Source organism: Pseudonaja textilis, chromosome 9, assembly GCF_049901715.1.
Source record: "Pseudonaja textilis isolate UNSWEBS1 chromosome 9, rPseTex1.2, whole genome shotgun sequence".
NCBI lineage: Eukaryota > Metazoa > Chordata > Lepidosauria > Squamata > Elapidae > Pseudonaja > Pseudonaja textilis.
Genome location: NC_141998.1, coordinates 783,094 through 805,172, shown reverse-complemented (window position 1 = coordinate 805,172; position 22,079 = coordinate 783,094). Strand labels below are relative to the sequence as shown.

Genomic DNA, 22,079 nt, shown 5'->3' with positions numbered 1-22,079 from the left:
TTGGGGTTCAAGCTGCCCTTCTTGTCATGCCTGGGTGGATGTGGACTGCCAGGAACTTGTTTATCCCATTTTTACCACTTGCCAATGTGTGAATACTTTATCTCCCAGAGAGAGATCTCTCTTCATCTCTTTTAGATACAAGGGAAGTATATGGAACAGGTTCTCTTTCCCAGAACAGAAGGGAGAATTTTCCCAGGGTGCCTTGTTTTGCCCTGCTTTGTCCCCAAGGTAGCTCTCATACGGTCGCTCCATCTCTACCATCTCAGGCCATCCTGCACTGGTTGCCTGAAGCCGAGGTCCATAAACTTCACAGCCAGCTTACTCCAGAGCTTAATTCTGGCCATTTGCCTGAAAAGAATCTAGCCTGAACTTCGGTGCCATTTTCTCTGTCTGCCTGCCTCACAACCCTCCTTTTTACCGGATAGGTTCCTTCCTGAACTGAAGCACTTGCTCTGCAGTCCGTGAAGAAAGAAAACAGTGGGGAGGGGGGAGCCCAGAACAGCCATAGTCCAGCCTTTTCACCTTCTGTTTATGCGGGAACTCGCCCACCCCACTTGCCCTGGGGTGGCAACCTGCAGGCTATATGCAACCTCAATCTGGAGGTCCCCCCGCCCCCTTTCAACAAAGCAAAGTGAAATTGTTTCCAATTGCTACAGAGACCAAGGTTCTAATAGCTAAAGAGACAAAGATCTGGGAAGAGCCACAGATAGGGACAAATATTCCTTGTTTGCATTTCAGCAATCTAACAATCGACAAGATTTCTCCTATCTCTGGGGGCTTCCCTCTATTTTCCAGTCTCTGGAGGAGACGCCCGTGTCTGGAAAACACCAGCCTGTTCCAGGACAAAGAGAAGCAATAAACCCGCACCGGGTCCAGTACGGAGCATCTTCCTACGCCAAGCTCAGCCAGGATTAGAGGTGTTTGTAAATGATCCTCTCCGGTACGGTCTGCAGCTCTATCTTAACGGGACACTTGTAGAAGAAGGAAAGCAGCACCTCCGTGTAGCCCACCAGGAAGTAAATCTTATGCGGGGGGAGATTCTGGAGGAGGATGGCGCAGATGACCACCACGTTGGCCCGGCGCTTCAGCACGATCTCATCCGCCAGGCAGCCATGGAAGGTGCCCAAGATGAACTTGCGGATGAAGACGTCCTCCAGCGTGCGCTCCGCTGCGTCCGTCTCCCCATCCAGGTTTCCTGCGGGAGCAGAACAAGGAGCCCGGAGCCTGTTTCGGTGTCTCGCCATGCAAGGGGAAGGGCTCGGGGCTGAGACGGGCGGGGGGCCGTGGCTCCAGCCGCTCGGACCCTGGAAGAGGGAAAGGACCCGGCAGAGGTCCGGGGGCCGAGCCGGGCTGCGGCTGCCCTTTCACTGAAAGCATCCGATCCAAGGCTTTGCTTTTGCAGAAAAGCCCCTTCGACCTCCAGGCTGCAGCCCCCGTTTTTCCCCCAGCATCCCCAGGCTCCATAATCGGGTGGTTGCAGCTGCAGCCCAGGGGTTCCTCCCCTTTCCAGCCCCCCCCCCAAAACTCCTGCTAGATAAAGGGCCATCTGGGGGGGGGGGCTCTCCCCTTTCTGGGTCCCCTCCACCCCCCAACCCCCCCCGGGCGAGGCTCACCGGTGTGCAGGGAGAGCCACCCCTTGCGGTGGCCGATGTAGTGGGGCGGGTGGGCCTCCTGGTACGTCACCGGCTGGTTCCCCTTCCGAGGCCGGACGCGGCCCGCTTGGCACTGCAAGGGAGAGCGGGGCGAGCGTGGGCCAGGGCGGCTCCCACCCACCCCCACCCCCGCCCCCAGCCGCAGAAGCCCCCCCGCGCGCGGAGGAGGCCTCCCCCGGGGCCGAGGGGCTCCTTACCTTCTCCAGGGCGGCGCTGCTCCGGAAGCCACGGCCCGCGCCCGGCGGCCCCCAGGCGCCCCTCAGGGCCCGCGCGGAGGCCTGAGGAGAAAGCGCGCGGTCAGGAATGGGCATGCGCAGAGACGCCCCCCCTCCCCGCAACGGAGCCCCCTCACCTCCCGGCGCCCCCCCCCCTCCACTCGCCTCTGCGCCCCTCCGCCACGCCGCCGCCATGGGAGCCTGCAGGCCGGAATTGCGCCGCCTCCTCCTGGCCGCCAGGGGTCGCGCTAGGGCCCCTGCCGGAAGTTCCGTCCCCGGCCCGGAGGACGCCCCGCCCTTTCCGGCTTCCGCCGCGCGCCTCCGATTCAAATTTTGAAATTCAGATTAGAGCGGGAAGGTGACCTTGGAGGTCTTCTAGTCTACCCCCACCCCGCTCGGATCTGCTCTTGAAAGCCTCCAGCGATGGGGCGCCCACAACTCCGGGAAGCGAGTTGGCCCATCGATTTGCTTTCACTGTAGGGAAATCGATCGATCGATCGATTGATTGATTGAAATGGTCTAGACTGTAGAGCAGGGGTCTCCAACCTTGGCAACTTTAAGCCTGGAGGACTTCAAGTCCCAGAATTCCCCAGCCAACTTTGGAGACCCCCTATGGAAAAATCCCTCCCTATTTCCAGGCTGAATTCCCTTCCAAGGAGCTTCCACCTCTTGCACCAGAGCCCCCAGGGCTTAGAATCAGAAGGCAGCAAAAGCTTAGGGCTGCTTCTGCTGACTGCCCACTGCCGGCAGTTCGATCCTGACCCGCTCAAGGTCGACTCAGCCTCCCGTCCTTCCGAGGCCCGTAAATTGAGGACCCAGGATTGTTGGGGGCCAGAGGCTGACTCTCAACTGCTTAGAGAGGGCTGGAAAAAGCCCTGTGAAGCGGTGCGTAAGTCTTAACTGAGATGCCTCAGTGAAGGTAACTCAAGCCCTGATAGCTACACTGCAGAACTCTAGCAAAATGTTCAGTGGGAAGAACCTGGAAACTCCAGTTAGTCCAGAACACAGCAACCAGGATGCTGATGGGACAACAATACCAACGATCCTAAGATCACTTGACTAGCCATCTGTTAGCTTCCAGGCTCAATTCAGGCTTTCTGGATATTCCTTATAGCACCTCGTATGGCTATATGAGGGCACACAGACATCCGGAGAGGCCTTCTAACAGGAAGACCTGCTGAGCCTTCATGGCGGCAATGGGGCTCTTGGGTAGCCCCCACAAAACTCACCTTGAATGAGTTTCTGACCCTCTTGATTGAGCTGTTCTGCATTTGTTACATTCACATCACTTGTATTGTCCTTGTTTGGTTTCACAGTGCTCAGAACAAATAAAATTGTGATTAAATATAGTAAATAAATTAATATCTTAAGGACAACGCTATAAATTGTATTGTCAGCCACACTGTGCGATATTTTGGTGAAAGATGAAGATAAAAAATAAGGAACAAATAATTCATGTTAAAGCTATTGGTATTTCATCAGTGAATGAGAGAAACGAAACACTTTAAAAATGTTTTTGAGGACTGTTCTCCCCCCATCCCCATCGTAATAGATCAGGAATTGAAATATTAAACAATATAACTGTTTTCCATTTTATTTGAGTGACAGACATATTTAACACTACTGAGAAGGGTCAGGTAAATCGTAAACCATCCCGCAGGATCAATGAATAAAACTAGAAGCTGATCCTGATACAGGAGAGGAAGTGGCTTCAGCGACAGGAGTCAGATTTTGATCCAGAACCTTCTTGTTTTATTAGTAAGGCCAAAAATTCCTCCCAAGAAAATACCATTTAATTAATAGAACATCATTCTTCATTGGCCCAGTGTGATTGGACACACAAGGAATTTGTCTTGGTGCAAATAATTTAGGGATTATTTATTACACAGGCAGCCTCTGGGTTAAGAACATCTGCTTTACAGACAATGCGTACTTATAAATGGGCTGGCAATTAGTAAAAATGGCAGATAGCATTTTCAGCAGTTTTCTAGTCATAAGTTCCAACTTAACGTTGGAAATTTGATTTTAAGGCACACTTGAGAACACATCTCATTTTTAACCTGGCAGTTGTTCTTACCTTTGTCTATGGAACTCAGGGTGACAATACAAAAGGTAAGTCCAACGCTGAAGAGCTGAGCATTAACCAGGTATCCACAACTGTCCCTGGTCGAGACTTTGGGGGACAAAGAATTCTGAGGAGAAACCCAAAGTCTGTCCAGTTGTAACCAACTTCTGAGCTAAGGTTTGGTTGCCAGGTTTAGATTTTTTTGCCTGATCTCCTTAGTTGATTAGTGTTTCAGACAAAGTTTCCCCATTCTAGATGGAAACTAAATTCGTACAATATCAAACAGATACAGATAGAAGATTCTGAAGGGTCTTTTGGGGGGTATCTCCTGTGTTAGATATACACATGTCACCGTTTCTTTAGCCAGCTCCTCTGGGTTCAGATACATTAAGCAAAATGTGGCATGAGAGCCAGTTTGGTGTAGGGGTCAAGGCACCAGGGTAGAACCAGGAGACTGTGAGTAGTGCTAGTCCTGATTTGTAGTGGCAAGAGGGAAAGCGGCTACCAAGGTAATGGTCAGATAAGAGAGACCCGAGTTGGGGAAAGAATGAGAAAATGTTTCAGGCAGGTCTTTCGCTACTTCATATCCTCCCTCCCCCTAAAGCAAGGGTGTCAAACTCAAGGTCCTAGGGCCGGATTTGGCCCCTATGGTGCTTAGATCTGGCTTGTGAAGCTGCCCTGGAAACAGCAAAGGACCGGCCCGTGGTGCCTGTGCCACTGAAAATGGAGCTCAAGACGGCCGTACGCTCAGTTTTTACTGGCAGAGGATTGCAGGAGGCGATCGCAGCCAGAAACGGAGCTTGGGAGCCCTTTTTCGCTGGCAGAGTGCTCCAGCCACCACAGGCCGCCCTGACACGAGTGATGCTGAGCTGGCCACACATTCCTGCCCTCCTCCCAAGGTCTAGCATAGTTGATGCAGCCCTCAACGAAATCAAGTTGGACACTCCTGCGCTAAAGGGAGGAAGGGGGAGGCATATTCCGTCTTGAAAGATTCTGCTACAAAAGGGAAGATTCTGCTTTATAATAATAGCAGTACTGACTAGCCCAGCCCTGGTCTCCGAATCTGATGTACCTTGGAGGGTTGAGATTGGGGCATGAAGCCGGCTAGGGCGGCTTCTCTCTCAGTCCGAGGAGGAAGAAGCAGTCACCGGGAGTCGAGGCTTCCTCGACAGGGCATGCACGCACACACACACACACACACACACTTGCACACACAGATGTGGCTTAGCATGTCATGTGAGCCCAACGAGTTGCAGCTTTATTAAGCAGTCTGTTTTTAAACAATGACTTAGCACGATGTGTGTACTCGTGGCCAGCTGCATCACATCTCACCAACTTGCTTTAACCAGGATTTGTTGGTGGAAGTGGCACAACTGGCTAGGATTAACACAGCCTTCTAAGCCACAAATAAGTTGTCCAGTGGCTTAGCGCGATGTGTGAAGCCAGCTCCACGTGTGTTGCAACGGAAAGCAAGGAGACCCGTTGTCTTCTCCTGACCGCCCCGGCTCCATTCTGCTCAGGCTGGCTACCGACCGGGCCAGCTGCTGGCCAAAGTTTCTGCCCTGCAGACAGGCCTGGAGACTTCTAGAGCCCCGTCTTGTTCGGTTCGGGGCTTGGGGCTGGATCTTGGCTGTGGTTATTTGGAGAGGTCTGGTCCTTGCTAGGAGCTCCTTTGCCTTCCAAAGGGACGGAGGGGGTCTCCGTTCTCGGCTGTAGCTCCGGCGTCCCTTGACGGACCGAAGGCCCTGGGAGGAGAGGAGGAGAGTTAGGAAGACGGAGCACAGAAAGACCCTCTTGGGTGGGATCTATCTCTGGAGGGCTTGGAGCCCCTGGGTTTCATTAGTTCAACATCAGTCAGGTTGAAGCTGCCCAGGTGAGACAAAGAGACGCTGAGCAGGAGCCTCCCACCTGTCCTCATTTTCAGCAGCGTTCCTCTCAACTCCGTAGTTGTGAATTCTAGAAACCACCTTTATCGTACCGTGACAAGAACAGAATCTGAGTGTGCCTCCCTCCTCCCTGCCTGATTAACTGAAGAGGTCAAATGCAAGATGTTTTCTCACAATTACGTCCTTCTCTTTTTCTTCTTCTTCTTCCTCCTCCTCAAGGTTATTTTGCACATCCCGTTATCATTTCCCAACTCGGATAACGGGATTAAAAAAAATATAAGGCATTTCTCCTCCTTTGCTAGAGGGTCACAGGCACCAAATAATGAAAGGGTTACAAGAAGGCGGAATGCTGCTGATTAAAAAACAACAACACATCCTAACCCTAGGAGGAGGAAGCCCTTACTGGGCAGACTGGGTCGTCTCCTTCCCAGGGTGGATCGATTCAGGGCAGCCTCTTGGATTCTGCCTTCCTTCAGGAAGGAATCCCTCCCGCTGCTACACCCTGGCAACACCCCCCCTTTCCTCTCCGCCTCTGCACACGCACACGCACACAAACACACACACACAGCCGTTGCCTAAGAGGGAGACATTTCCATTTTTTACTGTAACGTGCAATGCAACCGCCCCTATAACATTCTTTCCTACTTCTGATTTTGGAGCCAGGAGGAAATTTCCAAATGGACAACAGAGGAAGCCTGCAGCCGCCACCCGTGGAGGGTGGAGGGCCTCCTTAGCTTCCACTGGGCAGGGAAGCCAAAGGAACCGGGGAAGGCGGAGCAGAGACTTACCGAAGTAGCTGAGGATGACAGGCAGAAACACCAGGCCGTGCAGCATCCCTAAGAGGGTGATGATGAGGTTCAGGCGGAAGAAGAAGACCTGGATTACTTGAGCCTTGGCAAATGCCAGGACCACGATGCCTGGCAAGTTGGTCATTGCCACACCAGCAAACACCTGCAAGAAGGGAAACGTCACACCTGGGCAGCCCTGGGGTGGGGAAGATCAGGGCTGCTCCTGGGAATTTCAAGGCAAGAAGTCCCTCGCCCTGGAGAAGATTGGAACGGCAGAACTGAGATCACCTCACCAGCACCACAGGTAATGGGAAAGTGAGAGTCCCATTGATTGATCTCATGGCCAACTGGACAATTGGGAAGTTGAAACCTAAGGGACCTCCAGGTGGAGGAAGAGGAGGCTAGACTGAACCTTGGCTAACCTCTTTGTGATTTCTTTTCTTTGCAGGACGTCTTTTTCAATTAAGGGGGGGCCACCTGTCAACCCTGAAGCTGGTCTCACTGAGGCCATTTTTCAGGCTTCAGTGTTGCCACCCTGGAGCTGAGGGATATGGAGGGTGGGGAATAGAGATAGCTGGGCTTTTGTAGCCAAAACAAAATAATTTCTCCTGTGAACCAAGGACATCCCAACAGCTGGCTGGAGAGAGGAGGAGGAGAGAAGTAACCAGGTTACCGGCCAGCAGCCAGATTGGACAATGTGACTGATTGTTTGGGGGGAAAGGGGAAACTTTTACTTTTTAATGAGGTGAAAACCAGGCGAACTCTCAAAGTTGCTTTTCACCAGTCTGTACCAATAGGGTAACTCCAAATAAAACCAGTGCCCTCAGTATGCTGTTTGTGGCACACACCTCCCTCCACCCGCCTTTCTTGGCCCCGTTTTTGCCTCCTCCTTACCGCGCTTCCCATGTTGATTGTGGCTTCTCGGGAGCGTTCTACTTTGGTTGGTTGTTTGCTCATAGCGAAGGAGAGGGTGATGTGAGAGACAAATTCCACAGAGATGCCCACGGCCTGCAGGAGAGTGGAGCAATTAGCAGTGAAAGAACAGTCGATGCACCTGCCTTTGTTGTTCACCCACGCAAGAGTATTGTCGATATTTTGTGCGGGAGGCTTTCAAGAAAAGATTGGACATTCATTTGCCTGGAATGGTAGAGGGCAGGGGTCTCCAATCTTGGCCACTTTAAGACTTGTGGACTTCAACTCCCACAAGTCTTAAAAGTGTCCAAGGTTGGAGAGCCCTGGTATAGGGTCTCCTACCTGAGCAGGGGCTGGACTAGAAGACCACTGAGGTTCCTTTTCATCCTCTTCCTTTATTGTTCTATTTCTAATATTTTGGCAGCACTTAGAAAAAAGTCAAGGCTGGAAAACCTCAATGGGGCAGGCAAAACATCACACGTACCAAGACAAAAGAGGAGGTGGGATAAGTTCAGGGTAAAAGTTAAAAAAAAAGTGAACGTGGAAGGAAAAGCTAACTATTTCACTCTCTGCACGAAAGACGGTGACTCGGGGAACCAAACAGGACCGGAATTTGGCCTAGCAGGAACTGCTCAGGACCTCCCAGCAGCTGCAGATAAAGGAAAGACCTGGAGGGCAGAGAAGTAGAATCTTTGCAGACTGCAAGAAAAGTGACGCTCAGCCTTGTTTGCTGCTTTGAGACAATAAAAAAGTCAAAAAAATAAAAAAATCATGCATCGGTTTGAGCGCTGCCTTTCCTGCCCCAAAAGGGATCCTCTCTGACACCCAAGAAGCTTCCACAGAATTCTAGTAAATAAAAACAGTTCCCTTTTAAGAAACAGAGTTTTTTAAAGGCCGCTGTCAGGATTCCAGCCATCACCCTAATTAAATCATGAGCCTGGAGCCAAACTTCACAAAACTTCAAAAGATTTATTATGAGTGACATGCTGGCATGACCTCTATGAAGCTGACTCTGAGATACGTAATTTACAATCACCTATGACCCTGTTTCCCACCCCCCACCGCCCCCCTGGGTGTATCATCATTCAGATTGTCCAACGAAACACTTTTATAGGCTGGGGGTCATCAATCGCACTCTTCAATAGACGATTTTCGAGCCCAGACTACCCGGTTCTGCCTCAGTTACAATCTTGGTGAGATAAGCTTGGAATGCGCTTCTGAGCTCACTCGCCATCTTCTCCTTCAGGTTTTTTCCCTCCCTCTCTTTCTTACGGCAACTTGGAAACAGGCACAGGACAGCCCCATTCTGCGATTTCCTAGCTAGACTGCTGCTGCTTTTACCCTCCTCTCGTTTTCGAGAGGTGGGTTCCTCCCTCTGCGCCCCAGGGGCCTTTTCCTTGTGATACCCTGCACCTCCAGAAAATCTCCAGTGGGGACCCTGCAGCAGGTGGATACTCCAGAAAAGCCCTAAGCACCAGGAATGCAAAGCTAAGCACATCTGGCAGGACCACGGGGCACTTGGGCACCCCCCCTTCCCTCTCCTCGCCTGCCTCCCCCGCACACAGCTGTGGTGCCCATCCCCAGGAAAGAAAGAGGGGCTCACTGTGACCAAGTTGATGAGGGAGACGGCATTGTAGGAGATTCCCCAAAGGTTCATGGCCCCCACGGTGTCCACAATGATCATGATGATGGTGAGCAGGTTGATGAAGGCCGAGCGCAGGTCCAGCCCCAGCAGGATGTAGCAGACGGCGAAGGTGGGCACCAGGCACAGGGCCAGGTTGATGAGGCCAACGGTGGTGATGGTCAGGTACTGCTCATAAAACACGTAGGTGATTCTGCGGGAAGAGAAGCGGTTCCGGGGAGGGAGTGGGACCCCTTGCTACGGCCAACACGCCACAGCCCACTCACCACGGAACCATTTAACAATTCTATTTCATTCTTTAAAATAAATTTACGCATATTCTAATTTTTGCCCTTCCCGTTCCATTCTGTCCCTCCTTTTGCATCCTTTCTTTAATGAATCTATTCTTGTCCCGTGGCGAGTTGGCCTTGGTGAGTTTTCATAGACCCTTCCGGGAACACTCCAAGGCCCACCCACCCCTCCCTGAGGAGGGAGATTAGAGATCATCTAGTTTAACCCCTTACCCAGTTCAACCACAATATTTATGGTGTCCTTGACAGGTTGTTATCCTGCCTCACTTAAACTCCCCAGGGAAGGAGAATGCCGCAGCTCTCGAGGCTTCTTCCCTTTGGTTCAACGTCAGGCAAACTTTTGCCTGGTGTCCAAACAAAACCTACTTCCTTATAACTTAAACAAATTGTTTCTCATTGCCTTGTGGAATCCTACAAGGCAGCCCTTCAGGCACCTCGGAGGGTTGTTACACCTCCTCACCGTCTTCTCTACCCTTCAGCTTCCCTCCTACTCTATGATCTTATGGCGTTGACCGCTTCTTTTCTTCTGTACGATGGTCCCCAACAGCTTGCTGACCCCTAACTGAATTGCCCCAAAGGTGCTTTTATTTATTGTTTTCAAGAGGCAACTGGACTTTCTGGGTTTTCTTTGAAGACGTTTCGCTTCTCGTCAAGAAGCTTCTCCAGCTCTGACTGAAGTGCTTTCTCAGGAGGGACACTATACTGCAAAGGAAAGGACTCAAGCTGCTCAGATGTTGTAGGCCTGTCATCCTCAGCTGGATCATCCCTTATCTCAGCCTGCTTGGTTCTTGGGAACTTCCACGCAGAATGGTGCATTGAGGTCACTCCATGTCAGGAAACAGGCTCTATACAAACTATCAATATAGTAATTTATTTACTTGTTTGTTTATACCCTGGCATTGTTAACCGCTTAGAGAGGGCTGTAAAGCACTATCAAGCGGTATATAAGTCTAAGTGCGATTGCTATTGCTATTATTTTTATACGGAACTTAAGGTGACGAACATATCTAATACTCCTTCCTCCTCCTAGTTTCCCTCACAATCACAACACCGAGAGACAGAGAGAGAGAGAGACAGAGAGAGAGACAGAGAGAGAGCAAGCGCAACTGGCTCGAAGTCCAGTCTTCAGCACTCCTTCTTCTCCTCCTCTGTGGCTCTCCACCATTTGGCAGCTCAGGACCTTTAAGGGTCAGGGCCTTTGCCCCGCAGCCATGCCCGTTAGCTGGTTCATGTTGGTAGCCGAGAATCGGCTTTGGACTCTTCCAAGCAAGACCCGAGCCCAATCGCAATTTCATGGCTGGAATGTGTAGCCCTGAAGCTCCCTTAAGAGTAGATGGCTTCCAGATCCTTCTTGCCCTGCGATGGGGGGCACGGCACCCCTTTCTTTCCTCAGCTCCCCCTCCCTCCCTCCCCGGGTCTGCCAAGTTTCTCCTCCCTCAACGTACGCGTAAGGGAAGACCTGGAAGTTCGGATCAGTGCCGGGAACTTCCCTCAAAGTAGCCGTAATGTTAGCCGCCAGTTGCCGCATCACCTTCAAGGCTGCCGTGTTTTCCTGAGAGTTCTTCAGCGGGGTGTGGTAGGCCATGAACCGGGATGCTGTTGGAGGCAAGAGGTGTGATGTTGTTCCATCCCCAGACCAGCCTTCCTCCAGAAATCACAATCCCACTCTGAAATTAGGCGGGATGACATAGAACTCAAAGTCATTTCCTGCTGGCCTGCATAGAGAGCACTGTCCACTCGTAAAGCGTTCCTATTTCAAGTTGCCATAAACAAGGGGGCGGAAGAAATCTGACGGAGCAGGGCAGCCATTTAAAACCAGAAGTTCCTTCCAGCACTTATCTCACAAAGATTGTAGCCTAGGCTACCGGATCTTCTGCCCAGGAAAATCCTTACTTGGAGAACGTGATTGATGACACCCAGCCCAGTGAAAACGTGCTTCACTGGAGAACCTGATTTATGACACACCCAGGGGGGAGGGGGGAAACAGGATCACAGGTGAATGTTAATTAGGTATGCCAGAGTTGGCTTCATTTAGATTAATGCTGGCATGTTGCTCCTAATAAATCCTCTGGATTCTTTTGAAGCTTGGCCCGAGGCTCATGATTTAATTAGGGCAATCACCGGAACCCTGACAAGTGCCTTCCACTGCTGGGTTCTACTCACCCAAGATCTCCCCATCGGACCCCAGACGTACCGATGTGTCATAAGCCCCGAGGCCCCTGTAGAGGGAGGAAGAGATGAATGCACCGGGAAGGCTGATGAACCTCTGGACGGTGTGGGCAAACGGTGCCGAATGGAAACAGACCCCCCGCCCCAAGCTACATTTGTGGCACTCACCCCTTGGGACACTTGAAGTTGGGCATGTCTTGGAGGAACCAGGGCAGGAATTTGTTGAACTCTTCTCTGTTGGGCCGGAGGATGCCTTGGACGCGGCCCATGCATTTGTTGAAAGTGCAGGCAAGGGAGTCTACCAAAGAGAGACAAACTCTTGGACACTGGCCCAGCCCAGGGCCCCGTAGACATTTGGCCACCTGCCCTGAGATGGGGTGAACTTCACCCACCCTCCCTGAGCAGAGTTCCTTACCGCTGGTTGAGGGGCAGAACTTGTCCTTGTTAGGGCCAGATTTGTAAATGCGGCAACATCTGGATATGGGATTCAGCCAGTCGATGAAGTCATCTACCCAGGAAGTAGCTGGAATGGCCAGATAGTACCTGAAAGCAGAAAGAAAGCTCAGGATTTAGGTCAGCCTTGGGGTCTCTTCTCTTAAGGCCTCGACAGAAGCCTTAGCCAAAGACGGCTTGAAAAAACTTTGGCAGAGATTTCTGAGGTGCTTTTGGTGCCTGAGTTTTAACTGATGCCATTCCGGTTTGGGACACGCCGGGCAACCACAGACATGAGTGAGCAGCTTTCTATAGCTCTGCCCCCTTAAAGGCACATGTTTAGATAGCCAGGCGATTACTTCGGCTTCAAACACCATTAGCATCTTTCATACGGAAAATTAAAATCAAAGCGTGTTTTTTTTTAATAGCAGGAAGATACGTATACTGCAAAAAGTTTAATTTTGAGTTGAAAGCAGCTTCAAATTGGCTTACTTCTCAGGGAATTTGGTGGCCATTTGGATCGTCTGCGTCATGGAGTTATTATTACACCCAGAACTGGAACAGATGCTGTTCATTCCAGGCACCGAGTTGTAGTTGTAGCCACCAGTGGTAACGAAGAACATTGGGGCGCCCACCATAAAATATCGGTTGAAAAACTGGAAGAACGTCACCATGTACGAGTCCTGAAGCATCAAAGAAAAGCAAGGGGAAGTTTAGCCGCTCCTTGGCCACCTAATCTGCCTTTCTGAACATGTTTCAGAAATGGAGGGCTGGTCGGCGAATGCCGTTCCCTGGAAGGGCTTCCTTTTGCTCCATCAGCCAAGAGGGAGGTTAGCTGACTGGTTCCACTGCCTGCACAAACGCCAGAAGGAAGATTAATGTTTAAATGCACTACGTTTCTATGTTTAGCCAGTGATTTGGTTGGTTTGTTTAAAATAAGACAGGGGTGTCAAACTCAAGGCCAGAGGGCCAGAACTGGCCTACGGGATACTTAGATGTGGCCTGCAGGGCCGCTCTGGAAACAGAGAAGGACCGGCCCGCAGTGCTTCTGCCCGTGAAAACGGGCTCCCGAGATCCGTTTTCGGCTGCCAGGGCCTCCTGCAACTCTCTGCCAGCAAAAATGGGGCATCCAGCCCTCCCGAGCTCCGTTTTCACTAGAAGGGGATTGCAGGAGGCCCTGGCAGACGAAAATGGAGCTCGGGAGCCTGTTTTCGCTGGAAGTGTGCTTGGGCCGCCACAGGCATCCCCGACATAAGTGACCGTCGAGTTGGCCATGCCCCTCCCCCCTGTCCTCCCGAGGTCAAAAACAACCTTGATGTGGCCCTCCATGAAATCGAGTTGGACGCCCTTGAAATAAGATGTACGGCTTCAACCCTTTCTAACTTAACTTCTGCATCCGCCATAAAACCATCTCAGGTGTCGTTGCTTAAAGTGGTTTCAGAAGGAAGGCAGGTTATCTCAGGAGTGGCTTTCCGACAGGGGCAGGGGTGAAATGAGGCTCTGCTGCTTCTGGATCGGCCACTACGGTCCTCTGCTCACCTTGGGCACCGCCAGTTCTTGCTCCAACCCCACATCGATGTGGAATGTCAGGTAGATGCCAGCACAGAAAAGCAGGACGAAGAGCAGCACCTGGAGACGGGAGGAAGGGCCAGAAGGAAAGCTGGGTGTGTCAACTCTTAAAACGTTTCTATGCCCGTTCCAGAGTTGCCATGAACAGAAGGGGGGGCGGGGGGCGGGGACATGAAAGCTGTGCATTCCCTTCTTATCTTGCAAAGATTGTAACTAAGCTACCAGAATCTCTAATTGGAGAAGGTGATTGATGACTTTTGGCTATGAACGTGTTTTGTTGGAGAGTGTGAATTATGATACACCCAGAGGGGTGGGGGTCGGGGGAAAACCAGGGCCAAGGGTGACCATGAATTACGTGTCTCAGAATCGGCTACATACAGATCATGCCGACATGTTCGCTCCTAATAAATCCTTTGAAGTTTTTAAAGTTTGGCTCGAGGCTCATAATCTAATTAGGGCAACTGCCGGAATCCTGACAGTGAGCTGGCTCTCCCCACCCCACCCCTGTTTTGCCCCCCCGTCCCTCAGATCCCCTTCCCAGCCACTCTGCCCAGGCGGGGCACTCACCACCAGAGCTCGGACGATGCTGCTGCCCAGCAAGGCTGGCGTGTAGATCTTGCGCATGAATGTACGGAGAAGCCCATCGTGTGGCTTCACGGGCTCGCATTCAGGCACGCGGAGGCAGCAGCAGAGATCCACCCGAGAGGCCTATGGGCAGGGGGATGGAGAGCTCATGGCGGGCTCTGCAAGAGAGGCCCCCAGCCCAGCCCACCCCCACAACAGCAGCTCAGCCCCCAGATGCCCTGCAGCCGGCCTGACCTTCTGCCTGCGGATATCCAGGGACATCAATGCCACAAAGAGTGACATCTGGAGCAGAAAGACGAAGAAGACTGCCAGGGCTGCCGAGAGGGCAAAGGTCTGGACCGCAGGCATGGGTGTCAGGGCCCCTAGAAAGCCAAAGGAAGGGATAAGGTGGAAGGGGGTCGCTTGTGGGGCTCTGGTGAGATAAGGAGGCTTTCAAATGGGGACATTTACTTTTGCGCATAGTTATCCTCAACGCAATGAACTCGGACAAACTCCAGGAGACAGGAGGGCCTGGCACGTCCCTGGGGTTGCAACGACTCACACCAACAATAGCCACAACAACAACTCCACTTCAGTCTGGCTGGGTTTGCACAATTGGGCTAGCGAATTGTTTTCCAGCATATAATACGAACCTATTTCCTGGCTCACATCCTAATGCTGAAACACACCTTTTCCAAAGGTTGCATTCACCTGGCACGGAAAACTTCCTACCAATGCCCCCGACCTCCACTGCCTGCAGTGTCTCCACCCCAAAAGCCGGTCGAGGCCACTGGGGGGGTGGGGGTCATTAGCCATGGGGGTGGGTGGGGGCAATAGCACCTATGGGTCAGGATGTGGGACGAGCCGCCCGATTCACCCACCTGCCTCCAGCTTCACTCACCCAGGAAGAAGCAGATGACCTCAGAGAGGCTGCACAGGAGCATGCTGGGGGCCACGCTGCCCAAAGTGCGTCCAAGGTGCTGCTCTGGGGTTTCCCCAGGTTCTGGCTGGGATTTCTGGCAATGGCAGAGGCGGGGGGGGAGAGACGGGGTGAGAGGTAGGGCCAGCCAGAGAGGAAAGGCTGCCTGACGGGGCCGCTCCAGGCTCAGCCGGGCAACACCCACCCCGATTTAGTCTGGTGTAGCAGGAAGGGCCTTGCTCCTGGCTCTCCGGAACCCCGTTTCTTCCCAGCACCCCAGTTCCAAACAGGAGCTTTGGCCTGTTCTGAGCCCACCCGTCTTGGGGATGGGGAGGCATTGGCACCTGGTGTCCCAGCACAAAGATGAAGATGTTATCAGCGCCAACCGCCAGGACCAGGAAGGGCACCACTTCAATGATGATGAGGGACGAGGGCAGCCCTACGAAGCTGTAGAAGCCCAAAGATGACAGCACGGCCCCCAGGACCACCAAAATGCCACCCAGGGCAAGAGACAGCTTGGCATCCACCTGGAAAGGAGACGGGGAGGGAAAGTCTTGTAAGCGATTGACAAATCAAATAAATAAATAAATGACTGATAGATACCTAGATGGATAGATGATAGATAGATAGATGAAGTGAGAGAAAGAGATGATAGACAGACACAGACAGACAGACAGATTGATACATAGACAACCACAGATAGATCGATAGATCTAGATGAAGTGAGATAGACAGACAGACAGACAGATTAAACTATCCACTCCTATCCACTATTGACCTCACCCCATTCCTAAGAGGTCTGCAAGGGCCGTGCATAAGCGCACCATCGTGCCTACCGTCCCTGTCCTATTGTCCCCATTTATTCGTACCTATTTCCTGTATTCCTACTCATGTTTATTCTTATGCCGATCATCTCATACTCATGTTTATATTTATTTATTCGACAAAACAAATAAATAAATAAAATAAAAATAAAATAAATAAATTAGGCAGGTCCTTCCTAAGTTTCTTCCTCTGACCATTAAGCCACCCACCGGGGTTTTTCCTCTTGTCTGGTTCTTCCCTGGAGAGTATCTCTTTCCTTTCTCCTCCCTGAAGGCCACCCACACATTCCCTTATACCCCAACTTTCCTGCTCCAGGAAGGGGGGAATCTCATCACTTGTCACTCTTAGAATCTGGCTGCTCTGCCCAGGAGGGACAGCCATGGGCGTGACTGAAAGTTTCCCCCCCTGCTTCTCTCTCCGCAGAGACGTCTTGGAGAGACCAGGCTCACCACCCACCCAAACGCTTCACCCTGATCTGGAGGAAGTTCTGAGAAGCCGCGAGTCTGTGGCAGCTCTTGTTCTTCCTTGAACCAACTGGGACCAGCCTCCCCTCCCGTCAGACCCACAAGCTGGACGGAAGGCTAGAACTGGTTGGGGGATCTGGCATGTTGTCTGCCTGTCTTTTCGTCCTACCAGGATGTTCCTGCAGCTGGAGTATTCTCCCAGGGCCACCGTGATGTATATGAAGATGACCAGGTAGCTGACGGCAAAGATGGGGAGGTCCTCCCAGGTGCTTCGGCTGACTTCATCCTCCAGGGAGCGCTGCAGTCGCAGGAAACGGAGGAGAGTTGAATTGGCTCCCGCGGGAACATCAGATAGCAATTGATAAGCATTTGTAGCACAAGACCTGCATTTTGGGCTTTTCTTATCGTCTTGGTTAGTTCTGAGTAAATGAAAACCAACTGCGCAATTCTTGCGAAAGGCGGAGGCAGAAGGGCAGCTGGAGGCTCTGTTCACATCTGCCCTGCCCTGCCTGCAACAGACACGGCTGGTTTTAAAAGTTGGCTATGAGCAAGAGAAGCGGGAGCCTTCAGGACTTCCTAAAATGCAGCTACGCGACAGTTTGTAAAGTTATTCCCTCAAGTATTGCTTTATGGTCTTATTGTGGCTTTTAATGCTGTTTTTATTTTTGGTTGGGAACCACTCAGAGTTGGCCTTAAGGTGGGCAGCTAAAATGGTTTAAATAAAAGCACAGGTAACATACAAGTGCCTTTCCCAGGGAATTCTACCGTATTCGTAACCTGGAACGATGCCAGCATTTAGACCCTTTTCGGCCAGCTCTCCTCTCCTGGGCTCCCTTGTCCACATGAAGGCTGCTGCCTGGTGTTACAGCTGGATTCAGTCCCCCGAGCAGGAAGGGACAGTGGCACTCATACCTCCGCCATGTAGGCGATGGCGTATTTCTCGGAGTTATTTTTCTGAAATTCCTGGACCACCTCCAGGAAACGCTCCTCCCACAAGAGCACAAAGTCAGCATGCGGGTCGCCGGAGAGAAAGTTGTTCAAGGAGAAGGTGAGGATGAGAGCTTCTGCTTCAGAATACGCCAACCCTGTCGAGCACAGAGGAAAGTCACCAAAACGCCGGAGAGGCAGGAGGACCTGCTAGTTCCAACAGATGCTTCCAACCAGAGTCCCCAGGGCAGCGGGAAAAAGGCCCAACCGCCCCAGGAGGAAGCCCAACAAGGCCCAAATCAGGCCCGGGGATCCAGCTGGTCCGTTTGGAAAATGTCTAGCGGGAAATGCATGGATCAGATAATTCTGGACTCCCGTTTCTCATCAGAATAAGTTGCAAACTCCACCTTAGCCCCGATTCTAAGCAAGCTTCCTTTCAGCCTTTCCGGATTCCAATTTGAGAATGGTTCACACGAAAAGACCTCATAGCTCTTAGGGGGTTGAGCTCAGAGCTAGCGATGGACCACAAACGTCACACCCTGACACAGAAAACAACGGCTGTTGTGTGATTCATGTGAAAACTTGAAAGCCACCGTCCCTTAGTTTTGCCTCTCCTCATTTTACTCCCTGCCCAAATGCAACAAAATACACCGAAACAAGAAACTTCTTCTTTTTCTGTGGGACCAGTTGCTGCGTGGCCTTCTGTTTTCGCTTCCCACCACCATGTCCAGGTTTTATATTTGTTGACAAATTTGCTTTGCTCTAAATTTTAAATCTTAAAATTTGTTCCTGAACGGCAGATAAATCTTTTCTCACTCTCTGCTGCTAATAAATTCCAAGTTTGTGGCACTTATTCTGCACTGACTTCTCTGCAGGAACCCGAGGTGCATTGCAACTTCATCCTGATAAAGTTCTCCAACTGAGCACGAATGCTCCTTTTTTCCCACACGTAGACTTTCTAGAAAACCATATTTAAAATTGTTTCTTTCCTCCCATTGCTGCTGTTTCACATGTCCACATGGGGATGCCCGGAGGGTTCTTCCTTACAGCTGTGTTAATGTACATTCTGAAAAACAGATGGGTCCCAGTTGCACTGCCCTTGCAATGGAGCCCTGCAGCACCTGGGGCAAAATGCTCCTCTGGTGCCGTCTGGGACCTACCATAACAGTGACGGGATTGGAGGGCTTTGCCCCGCCTCTCCCAGGTAAACCCGATAGGAAGCGTGTCAGAGTTACAGATATCTTAATTCCAATCTAAAGAAGGCACAGCTGAGATCTCAAGAAACGGAAAAACAGCCAGAAAGCATCGCCAGCTCAAGGTAATCTACCTCCGAGCCCAGCGGGGGCCTGGACCTTCCTACCACAGCCAGGTAGGATACCAGGGTTATCAATGCTTGTCCTTCTACCTTCCAGCTGACCTCGCTCTCTTCTTCCCCTGACCTAAACCGGGTCGGTCCTGTTGGGAACGCCATGAAAGAGGGGGCCACTGCTGTCTGTGCTTAGCACCTGGGAGGGAGCAGGTTCTCCTACCTGAGTATCCTCCTACAGCCAGGAAGGGGAACACGGGCGCTCCGTAGTCTGACATACAGCTCAGCTTGAGCTCCGTGGTGTCTTGGAAAGAGGCTGGAGAGCTGTGGTAAGGGCAAGGAAGAGAAGAACACACACTGTGATAATGTGGGGGGTGCGAGGGGAGAAGACGGGAGAGAAAGAACAGCTCCGATCCCCGAGGCAAGAGAGGCTGTCATGCACCAAGAAAACCATTGGCCTGGCCTGTAACGCCTGCAAGGACTCTCGGCAGGCTCCGAACAACGAAGTGGACGGGCGGTAGAGCAGTCAGGGCCAACCAGGGTTTGTGCTGATGGGCCAGGCTCCTCCTATGGCCAGTTGCAAAGTGCCCCCCAAAAGGTTGGGCAGCAGCCTGTCGCCTTCAGTCCTGCTACCCAAACACCAGGAGGACCCAGATCGGGGTGGGCCACTCATCTCCCTTCACTTCCATTTAGGCTAAGGTTGGGAGGGGCCAACCACGAGGGGGGTGGAGGGGCAGCCAGCCAGCTTAAAAAAGGTCCCACCCCTCCCTATCCTGGTGTCGTGCCTGGAGTGACCCAGGGCCAAGGAAGCAGCTGCCTCCAGCAGGCAAGGGGCACACGCCCAAGACAGACAAGAATTGGGGTACAAGAGGCAGCAGCAGGACTGGCACTGAAGGTGGCAACCTTAAACTGGCATATACTTTATATATATGTGTGTGTTTTCTTAAGTTTTCATAGGTACTTACATGTATGGTATTCAGCTTTGCTCGGGTAATACAGAAGCCTGATGATGGCAGATGAGATTCTGCCGAAACATTGCTACAACTTTAAAAGCACAACTACAATGACGTGGGAAAATACCCGAGCAAAGCTGAATACCATCTATATCTATATCTATATCTATGTCTATGTCTATGTATATATATATACACATATCAGTTCAGAGATGGTTAGGAAAGATAAATGAATGAATGGTGATGAAAAGGAAACGGTGCCACCAAAAGGTGGCACCAGCTGCCCTTCTTAGCAAGGATGAAAAGATGAAAGAGGAACGTGGTGGCTCAGTGCTTCAGGTGCTGAGCTTGTGGATCAGAAAGGCCGGCAGTTCGTCGGCTCAAATCCCCAGCGTCGCATAATGAAGTGAGCTCCCGTTCCTTGTCCCAGCAGCTTCTGCCAACCGAGCAGTTCGAAAGCATGTAAAAAAATGCAGGTAGGAAAATATGGACCCCTTTGGTGGGAAGGGAACAGCGTTCCTCTGTGCGCCTTTGAAGGCGTTTAATCCTGCCGGCCACATGACCACGGAGACGTCTCTGGACAGCGCTGGCTCTTCGGCTTTGTAAGGGAGATGAGCAGCGCCCCCTAGAGCCAGAAACGACTAGCATGGATGTGCAAGGCGGGGACCCTTTACCTTACCCCGAAATGAAACGGATCCACCTCACCCCGCCGCACCCCCTGCATAGAAGGCGGCTTCCCAAACTCCCACTCACTGGATGCAGTAGAGGAAGTGGTCCCTCCAGTCGACTGTGCCGTTCTTCTTCCCCACCGTCTGGTTGGCTGTCCTGTGCAGGAGCGTTCGGTTGTTCTGGAAGAACTGCAAAAGGCTGTTGACCGCACAGTCGGAGAGGCTGGCGTTCCGGGGGTTCAGAGGGGCGTAGCAAATGTCCTGCAAGGTGACCTGCCTCTGATGCTTTTCAGACCAGATCTTCAGGCCCTGCAGCCTCGTCTGCAAGTCCAGCAGGTCCAAGAGCACCGCTTGAGAGAGGACCCCGCTGAAGTTCTGCCGGCCCCAGAAAATGGAATCATAAATGTAGCTCGAGGGGTTCTTGGCTGTCAGGATGATTTGGTTGGTCCGGAAGAAGGGCCCAAAGTGCTCCTCGTAGAGCGCTTTCTCCTGCCGGGCCTGGCTGTCGGGAGAGGCCCAGAGCTCCAGGGGGTCTGTGGTCAGTTCCATCCACATCATTCCGCTGGAAAGCCCTGCCACAATGGCTAGAGAAAGGAGGACGACTTTGATGGGGTTAGAGGCCACCAGGGTGCCCCAACTGCTGAAGGCCTTCACGAAGAAGTCGTACACGGCCTGGCTCACCTTCTCAGAGGTGGCCGACTTAGTCACGGCGTCCTCTTTGCTGCGGCCCTTCTGCTTCTCGGGTGAGGAGCGCCTCTGCCACAGCAGCAAGGACATAAAGGACAGCGCAACCACCCCGAAGAGAAGGATGGAGGCAAAGAGGACCCCGTCCATGCTGCCCACTTTGAAGGGCTGGTATTCGGAAGAGGGAAGCTGGATGGCCGGACACGACTGTTCACAGTCCGGACAGGAGCACTTTGGGCTACTATGGACAGCCTCGCTGCACTTCCAGACTGTTTTGTTGAGGGGCAAAATGCCCATCTCCTCAGCTGCCCAGTCCGCTGGTTTCAGCTGAAAGGAGATGGCCAAGGGGGCCAACCCGTTGCTCGTGTCGCCTTGGAAGTCTAGCCAGCGCTGAGCGTTGCACGCAGCCTTCCCGTACTTGCCACACATGACATCCATGACGTAGCCCCCGGTGGCCGGTATCCTGACTCCCTTGCACGACCGGAAGACTTCCTCGGCAAACTGCTGGCTGTAGAAAGACTGAAACTCCAACACGCCCCTCACCGAAGCGTTCAGGAAGGTGCCGTTGAAGTCCCGGGTGAAGTCCCGGGTGATGTTGATGAACTGGCTCTGGTTTGGGCTGCAGATGTTCTGGCAGTGGATGTTGGAAAAGTTCTCTGTGCAGGCTGGGCAGCGAGACAGCATGGACCAGAGCGGCATCAAGCTCTGCTCCAGGAATTGCAACTGGCCCAGCGAGCAGCAGGCGTAGGTGCTGTTCTCTCCCGTGAAGAGCATCGGGCACAACTTCTTCAAGTGGCTGAGGTGGGAGCCCGTGAGTAGCCGGGCCGGGGTGTTGGAAAGGCAGGGCACTTTGTGCGGGAGTTGTCCGTTTCCAAGTTCAGGATTCAGGCCACATTCACCATAGGCGGCACAGTATCCTGCCCGGTGGATTTCGGTCAAGGCGGCAGCCTGGAAGGCAGAGAGGCAGGGAGAGCTCCTTAATCCCCATGGCTGTTGAGGGGGGCCATGTTTGCGCTGGTGGGAGGGGCTGGGGAAGGAGGAGGGGTCCCTCTGCCCCCATGGGTTGCAATAGGGACTGGACGGCAGATATAGCTGCACGGGGATCAAAGCAACCCCGCCCCGATCAAGCACAGCTTCCTCCTCTTCGGA

At 52.3% G+C, this 22,079-nt stretch overlaps 2 protein-coding genes across 2 annotated transcripts; both read right to left on the bottom strand.

Moving 5' to 3' along the window:
* Window positions 1-707: 707 nt before the first annotated feature.
* MRPS24 (mitochondrial ribosomal protein S24) lies at window positions 708-2,129 on the bottom strand. Its single transcript, XM_026715190.2, has 4 exons — window positions 2,033-2,129; window positions 1,850-1,930; window positions 1,614-1,725; window positions 708-1,195 (listed from the first exon to the last, which is right to left on the bottom strand). The coding sequence occupies exons 1-4, from the start codon at window positions 2,060-2,062 to the stop codon at window positions 912-914; spliced, it is 507 nt and encodes a 168-aa protein (XP_026570975.1). The 5' UTR covers window positions 2,063-2,129; the 3' UTR covers window positions 708-911.
* A 3,035-nt stretch (window positions 2,130-5,164) lies between these two features.
* On the bottom strand, window positions 5,165-22,029 carry NPC1L1 (NPC1 like intracellular cholesterol transporter 1). The gene is made up of 18 exons (XM_026715094.2): window positions 20,332-22,029; window positions 18,849-18,949; window positions 17,305-17,477; window positions 16,562-16,690; window positions 15,448-15,630; window positions 15,086-15,200; window positions 14,440-14,567; window positions 14,188-14,328; window positions 13,591-13,680; window positions 12,544-12,734; window positions 12,035-12,162; window positions 11,788-11,917; window positions 11,614-11,669; window positions 10,896-11,046; window positions 9,122-9,353; window positions 7,501-7,614; window positions 6,607-6,769; window positions 5,165-5,677 (listed from the first exon to the last, which is right to left on the bottom strand). The coding sequence occupies exons 1-18, from the start codon at window positions 21,702-21,704 to the stop codon at window positions 5,517-5,519; spliced, it is 3,759 nt and encodes a 1,252-aa protein (XP_026570879.2). The 5' UTR covers window positions 21,705-22,029; the 3' UTR covers window positions 5,165-5,516.
* Between the last annotated feature and the right edge of the window lie 50 nt (window positions 22,030-22,079).

Excerpts from the sequence above, each read along its gene's own strand:
- NPC1L1 (XM_026715094.2), bottom strand. The coding sequence starts at position 21,704 with ATGCTCTTCACGGGAGAGAACAGCACCTACGCCTGCTGCTCGCTGGGC. Across the intron at positions 18,950-20,331 it reads CACTTCCTCTACTGCATCCA|CTCTCCAGCCTCTTTCCAAG; the intron begins GTGAGTGGGAGT and ends CCCTTACCACAG. Across the intron at positions 14,568-15,085 it reads GGTCATCTGCTTCTTCCTGG|GGGCCCTGACACCCATGCCT; the intron begins GTGAGTGAAGCT and ends TTGGCTTTCTAG.
- MRPS24 (XM_026715190.2), bottom strand. The coding sequence starts at position 2,062 with ATGGCGGCGGCGTGGCGGAGGGGCGCAGAG. Across the intron at positions 1,931-2,032 it reads CGTGGCGGAGGGGCGCAGAG|GCCTCCGCGCGGGCCCTGAG; the intron begins GCGAGTGGAGGG and ends CTTTCTCCTCAG. Across the intron at positions 1,726-1,849 it reads GCAGCGCCGCCCTGGAGAAG|TGCCAAGCGGGCCGCGTCCG; the intron begins GTAAGGAGCCCC and ends TCTCCCTTGCAG.